Here is an 11,012-nt window from a genome sequence, read left to right as displayed (position 1 = left end):
GAAACTGCAAAAAAAAAAGACTCGTGGGCTGCTATCTGCTGCGTGCGTTGCTACGCCCCTGCCTCTCTCCCTGGGCCATGCCACATAGGCTACGTGCGTACCTCCTGGGAGGGGGCCCCAATATTTTGGGGGCCCGGGGCGGCCGCCCCCCCTGCCCCCCTCAGGGCCGGCCCTGCCTCTGTGCCTAGTGCCTACGTGCCGGCCCCAGCGCGACGGGGCCCGGGCGGGCGGCCCGCCATGCTGCCCTGGGCGTGCCTACGCTACGTGGTCGCCGGCGAGGCGCGGGCGACGTGGAGGCCGCCGAGGTCGGTCGCGTGCGGCGCTCGCCGACCTGCGGGACTGATTGGGCGTACCTACCGGCTGCCGTGGACACGAGTAGATCAACGTATACGTGCGTGATCCTCATCATTCTCATTTCTCTTTTCTGAGACAGAAGATCGTCATGCATGCATCCAGCTTTGCACACTGGGATGTGACTACGAAACATGGGCGTACGGCCAAAACCTCGCAAGATCTACGTGCAACCTGTATGTACGTTTCCTCATATACGTTCTCTGTATACCTTTTAAAGATTTTTCTTAGAAGGCATCCAAAATGCATTTTGGATCAGACTAATATCTAGAAAAACAAAAGGGCAGTACTACAAATGATAGACACGCAGAACGACCAGTAAAAAGGATAAATTACATTGTAAACCATACTAGCCTTCTTTTTCCTCTGTTATGCGGCGTTTGATGCATATTAAAAGTGGACGCACTGAACCAATAGTGCAAGAAAAGAACGCCTGCAAACGCCCTCGCCATATCAGGCTTTAAAGATTGTAATAGTCACCCACCCCTTGAGACGAGATTCGTTGAAGCGTACTCCAAGCAGTATATATAGGCTTGCAATCTATCACCACTAGTTTAGAGGTTTGAAGAAATTAAACTATGCCACAAAGCAACACGAAAGAGATGCTGAAGTTGCCGGACTAATATCCAGCCAATAGGTCTCCCTGTAAGACACACCAACTGCCAAGATCTAACATGAATCGACATATCTAGGACACAAACTCTCACATGTCCTTCATCGACGTAGGATCAGACGTCGTTGAGGTAGAAAGAGACTAAAGAGACCCTATTTCAATACGCCATTATCACCACCATCTTGTCGATGCCGTTCAGGGAAACATAAACTAAAGGAAAGGAAAATGAGACGGACAGGTTCCCATTTCTCTTGCCGTTTGACGAGACCGCCGGACGGATCGAGGCGGCTGACGTGTAGGAAAGCTTCTATTTGCCCTTTGAAGTTTGTTGCGGAGTTTCTCTTCCAACTTCCAAAGTTGCCTTTTACACCCAGAGGCGCACTTTTGGTGTGTGTTGTGTACCTCTGCGTGCGTGATAGACATGGTGATCGGTTGTGCACGATAGCACTGAAAGCCTGAACCGCAGACATGCACATCCACCATTAAGTAACTCGATTTACTCCACAGATATGTACGTCAACGGCGGAGATAGCACAGACCATGCTCCATCATGCCATCAACTCATTCCACTCGAGTTCAGTTTATTTAAGCACGAGGAGGAATTCATTGCAGTTATGTACTCCCTTCGTTTCTAAATATAAATTTTTTAAATTTTTTAATACGAACTACATATAAATGTATATAGACATATTTTAAAGTGTAGATTCATACATTTTACTTTGCATGTAGTTTATATTGAAATCTCTAAAAGAGCTTATATTTAAAAACGGAAGGATACTACCCCCTCCATTTTTAAATATAAGTCTTTTTTAGAGATTTTAATATGAAGTATATATGGATATATAGACACATTTTAGAGTGTGGATTTACTCATTTTACTTCATTTGTAATCTATACCGGGTATAAGCTGCTGGCACTGTCGTAAGAAAGAAAATAACGATCCCTGCTTGCACGTCGCACGCTAGCTAGACCAGAAACAATACCGCCATCATTCCGTGCCAGCAAGCACGAGGAATGCGCCAGCAAGAAACAGTGAAATACAAGTCCACATTGCAACGTGCGCGATGGAGATCACGGGGACGTGCGGCACAGTAGGCAGGTGCAATGAGCGATCGAGCAAGCCGTGGCCATCGGGCCATGCATGCATGGCCACGCACAGTGGGCGGGAAAATGATGGCGCCATGATCGCGCCGCGGCGCATTCATGCCCAGGGCGGAACAAATTCGTCAATGACAGTCGACAGCCTGACGGCGATGGTCATTAAGACCGGCCGGCCCGGCGTTGACGAGTTGCGCTTCTCCGATCCCCCCTCTCTCTCCCCCGTGGTTCATTTTCTCTGAGACAGTGTACTCCCTCTGTAAAGTAGTGATCTGAATGCTTTATACGTACTTGTTTCTTCTTTCTTTCTTTTCGAAACGGTACTTGTTTCTTCTTCTGATGTACAGGAAAAGGAGACACCAACAGTTTCTAGCTTAGTACTGGTAGCGCTACTAGCAAATCACTAGCAGTACTCATCGTGAAAATCACCAGAAGTGATTGTTTGGTGCAGTTTCTTTTAACGGATCAATTTAATTGCATTCATCGCGAAATTGAGAAGACTGACGCCTGTCCGGTCTATGGTGGGAAGATGTCCCACCCAATCGCTAGCGCCTTTCTGGCTTCGATAAACCCGAAAGTACGTACGACGTGACTATTGATAAATCCGTCTTTCAGATAAACACCACTTCGTTTCCGTGCTGAAAACTCTTGTTTTGACCTTAATTGGTTAGGCGCAAAAAAAAAAAAAAAACTTAAGTCGTTAACTTGTTGAAGACATTGTGTCCTTGTGGATGTGCCAACCTTCGGTGGCCGATCTTGACAATCAGGATGAAAATCTTTGTCTTGGCCGTCTTTGGGCGGATTGGCGATGGCGGCATGAGGGTGCTTATTCCTTATTGAAGACGTTGTTGTGAAAGAAGTTGATTTAGTCATAGATGTTTTTCATGTCATGTAATGGTTCAAATATGGTTGCATTTGTTTTATAATAATGACTACGTGCATTACAATGATACAGAGACGGAGGGTTTAACCTCCTTTAAAAAAAAGAATGAAATTGATAAAAACACTAGTGTCAGTCACCCCATGGTCCAAGCCCACCGCACACAAGCTAAAACAGAACCAGAAACAAAACATCAAGACCATGGCCAAACTTGTGAAAGGAAACGGCGACACAATGCCTAGCAACACACCTCAAACATACCCCAAGCGAGACTTCTAACAACATGACACAAGAACAGAAAAAATGTTAACAAAATGAATCTAGACGAGAGACCATGGAGGCGTCCTAGAAACATCACACAACGATTTGCCCATCCTCTCTTCCTGCTAAGAACTTCAACCGCCACCTACAGCAGCACTTTTGCTCCTTCGGCCTGCAGCACGCCTAGCCCTATCAATCGGATCATTGCATTTTTTTCTTCCTTTTTTTGAAAAGATCATTTTTATCTTTATCTATCCATTTATTTATTTATATGTATTTGTGCATATCTTAATTCCCACAGTCAAATCCCACTTCTTTTCATGTCACGTCGACTAGTCGGTCGGATCCATTTCAATATATGAGTAACTATCAATATCTAATGTGAAAGCGAGTTGGTCCAAAATCTGAGATGCACCAAACGTATGACACACATAAAGCTTTCTATTGAGCGTTACGAGAGAAAAAACAAACATGTAATTGCCTTTTCAAGATTTTGAAAGAATATGTTAGAAAAACAGGACATAATTAAGCAAAAAAGAATGAGAAAATTCTAGAAGATAAGATGTAAAGTAGGCACAATTCTCTAAATGGGAAAAGGCTTGAAAGGAAACACGAGATCGACTATTTCATCTGTATCAAAGCAATAAAAAGTAGTCATCTAAACGCTCTTATATTTCTTTACAAAGAAAGCATAAAAAAACCAGAACCCCAAACCTAAAGGATAAAGACCACACATCCATGAAAAAAGGAGTAGCTATTACTAGTAGAGATATTCTCGCAAAAAAAAAAAACTAGTAGAGAAGAGGGATGTTCTTCAATATACATCACCGTTGCATGGCTAAGCATAAGATGTACAGGCAGTATAGATCACCGCCTTACCTCTTGCAGTAAGAAGTTGATTGGCTAATTAAACTCAGATACTAGCATAATTGAGACGATAATCTTCTGAACACTTCTGAAATTTCTGGAATTTGCAAGTGACAAACATACCATACTTTATTAGCATATACTTCTTGTTCCTTGAAAAAAAGCATATATTTCTTGCACTAGCTTGGCGAGGATTGTTAGCATGAGCCCTTTGTTCTTTCAGTATCGTTTCTGTTTTTGTAAGGAAATGGTTTCAAGCATATTAAACCTAACCAATGGTACAAAACAAAACAAACCTTTCCAAAAAATCAGAAAACGTTATGAGTAGTAAATCAACATATAGCTAGGTACTTGCAATGGCTTCTTTGTCCAAAGATGACCAAGGTTGAAAATGACTCAAGCTCCAGCCGCCATTCTCTGAAGCTTTTCTAAATGCAACTTCAAGCTTATAACCTTCATCATAGACCCCACAGGCTACTCACATAAGTACCTTTTTTTTACATGAATATAACTGCTGGGATTAACACGTACAAATCCCAATCTTGAGTAGCGATTAGCATAGGACAATGACTGATTCGACTAAGTAGGAGATATATAGAATTTTCTGCAGAACTATTGGAATTATTGGTGGTCACCTTACCATCTGCAGTAAAAGATTGGCTGGCTTAGAGCATCTCTAGCCGATTCCCTAAAAAGCTACTCTCTTCATCCGGAATAACTTGTATCTATTTCTGCGATAAGTAATTCCTGACGGAGAGGGTATAAGGGAATAAATTTTCTGATTTACTCCACTAAACCGGACCTAGCTGAAGTACTAAATCCTATAAGGGAGTAAACATTTTACTCCTCTACCGAAATCCCCCCCCCCTACGGTGCCTAAAAATACCTTCCCCCGTGCTGCCGAGTAAACTTTCCTCTCCGCTCCTTCTTTCGCTCCCGCGGTGCCATTCTTCCAGCCGTAGCCTCCCCACCCACCGCAATCACCACCGATGACCGTTGCCATTGTCGGAATGGGTGGCCAAGACCCTACCACCACCCCGCTGGCCAGTGTCATCGGCGCGTCGCCGTCGGAAACCACCCCCGCTCCGCCGCCTGCACAGAGAAAAGATTGGGGATCCACAATCTTCTTCGGCCCACCAAACCGGCTGCCACTGAAGGTAACAAGGCCCGCGGGGTGGCCACTGCCTCTCGAGCGACAGTAGGCCACCCTCCTCCTGCTCTCGCCGACGAAAGCGAGCTAGGAAACTGACGACCGCGGTGTTGGCCCTCACCGAGGAGGACACGAAGAAGAACAAGAAGAAGGCCACTCGGACCATCGTCCTCGTTCGGTGACACGTGCGGCGTCTCCGGCCACCCTTACTGCCATTGCTCTGACGCGTCCGGCCGCTGCAGCCGGCAAAACGAGCCGTGGGCGCCAAGTGCTTGGGGAAATGCCTACTAGGTAAAAAAAAACCATTGCGGCTGATGCTTATTGCGGTGATTGTGGTGATGTTGGCGGTGAGGATGATTGGCATGTGTATGGTGGTGGTGGTGGTGTGGTGAGGACGGTGTTTGAGTTCGTGCTCACGCATGCCATTGGTTGGCCTCGATCCACAACATAAAACATGGTATGTTGTGGTGATTTTGGATCAAAGTTGGTGGGTGTAGTGATACTTTTTGGTTGAACTATGCATGTTTTAATTCCAGTTTCTCGATACGTGAAAATGCTTGCTAAAGGTTTATATTTATGCATGTTTATCTTCAAAAATTTGAATGCTTAGTGATATATTGTGTTCGGGATTCATGTCGTTGGGCTAAAAAAATTATGCAATTTTTTTACTCCGCTAAATTTAATGGATCAGGTAGGTCTGGCCACCGTCAGTGGAGCAAAACTTTATTCCACTAACTTTACTCAGCGGTTTACTCCTCTATTTTTTAAAGGATCACCCAGAGATGCTCTTGAAAAGCAAGCGCAACTGTCATGATCATCCTATCCTCTCAGCACTTCTCACAAGTACTTCTTATTAAAGACGTCAAGTTCCATCTAGAACGTGAGATTATCATCCTTAGGTTTGCAAGCGATAAACATAGGCATACATCACACATTATCTGCGTCCATCTCTTGCACCCGGCGAGGATTTTTTTAGCATGGACAGCTCAGCGGGGCTCCCCGATCACGCAGCCCATTTCTATTTTTGAAGAAGGAAATGAACCCGGGCATATCATCCTTGTGGTTCTCCAAGCAAGCGCTGCAAAAGTGTACATCCTTTTCCATTCTACGGAGTACATTGTACCACCACGCCACGGCATGCAATTCGCGGAATTATTGGCCCATGTACGATTATGTCCAGCGTTTTTAGGACCCGTAGGTATCTTGCCTGGCTACACAAGGGCATTTTCCCAGTGTTGGCAAATGGACCCGTGTACGTCGTCCACATGGAGGTAACTTGCAAGCAATGCTGGCAATGAGCCTTTGATTGTCAAAAGATGACCGTGGCTGAAAATGACCTTCATCTTTTGCCCATCGTTCTGAAGGCTCTGACCGAGCTAAGTTTTCTGGAAGTGTAACATGATGGAGTTTCAAGATTTTTTGTGTCATCCATGCCATTGGTGCTCGGTCCAACGGCCCAGATCAATCGAATGCAGCGTCACTGGTGCACGGCACGGTGCAGCGCGCGGAATATTCAGGCTGTACTTGCACCAACCCAGCTTGCTGTGCGCCTATATATAGAGGGCAAAGAGCACGGCTCGTATCACTGGACTCGGAGAGCTCTCGCGCCTACTCGATCGGACCTTCTTGCCCTGCTTTCTCCTCTGTTTCCTCGAGACCAAGGAAGAAGAAGAAGCCGGCCATGGTGGTCCTTGCCAAGGGCGAGCTGGAGCAGATAGCGCTGCCGGCGGCGCAGCCGCCGCTGGCCCACGTGCGGGCGGTCGACCTGTCCGCCGCGCCGGGGCCCGGGCGCGCGGCCGCGGCGCGCGCGCTGGTGACCGCGTGCGAGGAGCAGGGCTTCTGCAAGGTGACCGGCCACGGGGTGCCGCCGGAGCTCGTGCGCGCCGTGGAGGCGGCCGCGGCGGAGTTCTTCGCGCTGCCGCAGGCCGACAAGGAGGCCGCCGCGGGGCGGCCGCTCGGGTACGGCAGCAAGCGCATCGGCGTCTCCGGCGACCTCGGGTGGATCGAGTACCTCATGCTGGGCGTCACCCCCGCCGGCGCGCTGCCCGCCGCCTCCTTCGCGTCCTGGACATTGCCGTGCGCTGCCGACGCCGTCGCGGCGTCGCTGTCCGAGCCCCCCTGCCCCTTACGGTGAGTTCGTCCGTTCGCCGCCCATGCACGCTGGTCGTTTACATTCGCGCTCCGCGTTTGCACCGGCAGGCGGCACCGCCTCCCGCCGCTGACGAACACATGCACATGCACATGCACATGCACATGCACATGCCACGCCACGTTTCTTTCCCGCCCTATCATGATCTGCTCAGCTCAAAATGCGTGCTCGAACCGTCCAATCACTGTCAGTTGTTGGAGAGCATTACCTGAACTCCTAAAGCGTACCAAAGGTGAATCTTAGCTAGCAACACTAGTCAATTTAGCGTCAATGACCTTAACACGAAGCTGTAGGATTTTTTTTTGGTGGAATAGTTTTGTAGTTCCTGAAATTCCTGAAAAGCAAAATTTTGAAAATACAAGGAGGATTTCCGTGGATAAGATTGGCCTTTCGTGGCCGCGTGGAGCTTCACTATTTATCGCGGCCGACGTACGGAGGCGGCGAATCTTTACCGTTTGACTCACGTGCGGCGGCGACGTAACGGTCGGCCCGTTCCTTTCGATCACTCTCTACTTGCCGTGCTGCCCCGTTCGCACGTGTCGGCGTCGCCGCGCACCCGTGTCGACGCGCCGCCCGTCCGTCCAGCTACGTACGCACGCACGCACGCTGCCTTTCCGCCGCTCCGGTTCCGGTGACGTGCTGCCGTTTACACTCCACACTGCCGCTGCCGCTGCCGCTGCCGCGCCCCATCCCTATCCGCATCTCTTTTGACATCATCCATTAATCGGAGTCGCAGAAAAATGGTATATGGAGTGACATTTTGATGGTCCATTTTTTGTTGTCAGGGATCTTCTGGAGGAGTACGCGGCGGCGGTGCGGCGGATGGCGTGCGGCGTGCTGGAGCTGATGGCGGAGGGGCTGGGGGTCGCGCCGGCGGACGCGCTGTCGCGGCTGGTGTCGGACGCGGAGAGCGACAGCATGCTCCGGGTGAACCACTACCCGCCGCGGCCGGAGCTGCAGGGCCGCCTCCTGACGGGGTTCGGCGAGCACACGGACCCGCAGATCATCTCCTTGCTCCGCTCCAACGGCACCTCCGGGCTGGAGATCTGCGCGCGCGACGGCTCCTGGGCCGCCGTCCCGCCCGACCCCGACGCCTTCTTCGTCAACGTCGCCGACGCCCTGCAGGTACGCACACGCCCCGCTCTGCTCTGCTACCTACACTACACGGCAGGAGTACTTTTTTCATAGGGACGGACGTACGTGGTACGGTGCATGCAATGCGACGCTGCTACTGTTGCACGTCACTTTTACTGTGTGCGTGTCAAAGTCGATCGGATCTCCGGGCGGGCAAATCAGATCGAGTCAATGATGACCAGTGCCCGGTCTCGGGCCTTCTCCCGAGTGTCCACATCAAATAAGCGCAGCGGCAGCAGTGCAGCACGAGGCTACATATATAGTGCTGCGGTACTGTATATACGTGCATGCGTACAGTTACACCCAGCGCGCGATCGTGCACAGGGCCCGCCCCCTTGTGCCGTGCACGTGAAAACACTGGCACGACGCATGCTAATAATGCATGCATGCATGCATGCATGCATGAGTTAATGAGAGCAAGTTTTCCCTCGCTGTGCTCCTGCTGAATTTATTTGAGACTAGTTTCAGTTTCAGGTGCAACGCATCGTATTAATTGGGTCGGTCCTGGGGACGTGCAGGTGTTGACGAACGGGAGGTTCAGGAGCGTGAGGCACAGGGTGGTGGTGAGCAGCGAGAGGCCGAGGGTGTCCATGATCTTCTTCGGCGGCCCGCCGATGGGCGAGAGGCTGGCGCCGCTGCGACAGCTGCTAGGGGACGGCGGCCGGAGCCGGTACCGGGACTTCACCTGGAAGGAGTACAAGAGCAGCACCCACAAGGGCAGGCTCGCGGCCGACCGCCTCTGCAGCTTCGAGAACTAGCTAGCGATCGACCAGCTGTCTGACAGACTAGCTTCCGTGCGTTACGTATATATACTGCAGGCTATATACTTATGTGTTTTTTCTTTCTTTTGAGAAGAGCCTTATACTGCAGGCTATATACTTGTGTGTGTGTGTGATGCATGCATGGCCATGGTCCTAGTTAACTACTCCCTCCGTTGTTAAATATTTGTTTTTTTAGAGATTTCAAATGAACTACCACATACAGATGTAGCTCAGATGTTGTTTTAGAGATTTCAACAAGTGTCTACATACGCAGCTTAAGGAAAAGCTATTAGAAAAGCCGGTGTGTCTAGCTCTTATCTAGATGAGAAGTAACAATATTTCCGATAATTCATCCTGGAGCCCGGGCTCAGCTGCTCCCGGTCAGAAAAAAAATTCAAAACAAATACTAGAAAAATTCAAAAAATCTAATTTTTTTGTGTGGTAGATAATTTGATGCGTGAGGCCTGCTTCAAATTTCAATTCATTTGGATATCTGAGTAGGTCTCGGCAAAAAAGACAAATCGGGTCAAAACAGCTCATGAACAGTAAACTTTTTTACAGACCCTGATTTTGTCTTTTTTGCACAGACTTGCTCAAATGTCCAAACGAGTTGAATTTTTCAACGAACCTCACGCATCTAATTATCTATCACACACAAAAAATTTGGAATTTTTTAAATTTTTTTTGTATTTGTTTTGATTTTTTCCGCGAGCAAGGGTGCAGCTGAGCCCGGGTGCAGATTCGCCGCACTCCAATATTTCATTTAACTCCTACACCGCTGGATTTTACGTGGAGATTCATGAATTTCTTTCTTTCGTTTGTTAATCAAATAATGTAGGAGTTAGATGAGACTTTGCTAATCCTCATCTAGATGAGAGTTAGCAAATCCGTAGAAAAGTAGATGCAGAAAAGAACAGAAGTTGGAGCACTTAATCGGAGCAACTAGACGAAACTGGTGCTCTAACTCCGTGAGCGCAAGCATCGGTTATGAAAAGTTTATCAGGCCACCAAAAATAAACGATGTCAGCACTATTACTATATATGCAAAAGTTATCAAAAAAAATTAAAAATCACATTACTTATAAACGGCACATCAAAATTGTAATATGTTTTCATTGTTGTGTTCCTCGTTATGAGACCTTTAAAACTAAATCTCACATGAACATGTTTCGAGAATACTTCTGAAAATGAACTTACGGTGACGAAAAACGAATTCATGATATAAATTTGCTTTTCCCTCACAATCCAATAACTTGACCAATTTTACGACCGGAGTTCTCAAATCAAGTTCTTTCAAGTAGAAAATCGCTAACACATTGGTAAAGGCATTTTTATACATTTTTAGCTAGAGTTGATACATCTAAAAAATAGTTTGTAACACAAACTTGCATTTGTCACACTCCTTCCGTTCTGAAATATAAGTATTTTTAGAGATTTCAAATATGGACTTCATACAGAGCAAAATGAGTGAATCTATACTTTAAATTACATATGTAGACATCCGCATGTAGTCCATATTAAAATCTCTAGATAGACTTATATTTAGGAATAGAGGGAGTACTAATTCGCTTTTGAGAAACTACTATATGCAATAAAAATTGCACGGTGGCTATTTAATGATATGGAAGGAACTATATTCAAGGAACTTCCTTTTTACCGCCTAACATGTGTTAGGCTTATCGGTTTGTGATGGAAAGTATGTTTGTACCATAAACTTGTTTGTTATAACACAAAAGTTCTTTTTTCCT

The 11,012-nt window shown here is 47.5% G+C and overlaps 1 protein-coding gene across 2 annotated transcripts; it reads left to right on the top strand.

Annotated features, from left to right (window-relative positions):
- Nucleotides 1-6,817: 6,817 nt before the first annotated feature.
- Nucleotides 6,818-9,497, top strand: LOC119267526 (gibberellin 2-beta-dioxygenase 3-like). 2 transcript variants are annotated; one of them, XM_037548916.1, is made up of 3 exons: nucleotides 6,818-7,350; nucleotides 8,155-8,494; nucleotides 9,022-9,497. In XM_037548916.1, the coding sequence occupies exons 1-3, from the start codon at nucleotides 6,902-6,904 to the stop codon at nucleotides 9,259-9,261; spliced, it is 1,029 nt and encodes a 342-aa protein (XP_037404813.1). In that variant the 5' UTR covers nucleotides 6,818-6,901; the 3' UTR covers nucleotides 9,262-9,497. The 2 variants fall into 2 exon arrangements, with proteins under 2 accessions (XP_037404813.1, XP_037404815.1); XM_037548918.1 differs by having other exon boundaries at nucleotides 8,966-9,134.
- The last annotated feature ends 1,515 nt before the right edge of the window (nucleotides 9,498-11,012 follow it).

Source organism: Triticum dicoccoides, chromosome 3A (assembly GCF_002162155.2).
Source record: "Triticum dicoccoides isolate Atlit2015 ecotype Zavitan chromosome 3A, WEW_v2.0, whole genome shotgun sequence".
NCBI lineage: Eukaryota > Viridiplantae > Streptophyta > Magnoliopsida > Poales > Poaceae > Triticum > Triticum dicoccoides.
This window is presented reverse-complemented; position numbering and strand designations above follow the sequence as displayed.

Bases quoted from the DNA above. Each gene is read 5' to 3' on its own strand.
- LOC119267526 (XM_037548916.1), top strand. From the start codon at position 6,902: ATGGTGGTCCTTGCCAAGGGCGAGCTGGAGCAGATAGCGCTGCCGGCG. The intron at 7,351-8,154 runs GTGAGTTCGTCC...TTTTGTTGTCAG, and splicing joins GAGCCCCCCTGCCCCTTACG to GGATCTTCTGGAGGAGTACG. The intron at 8,495-9,021 runs GTACGCACACGC...GGGGACGTGCAG, and splicing joins ACGTCGCCGACGCCCTGCAG to GTGTTGACGAACGGGAGGTT.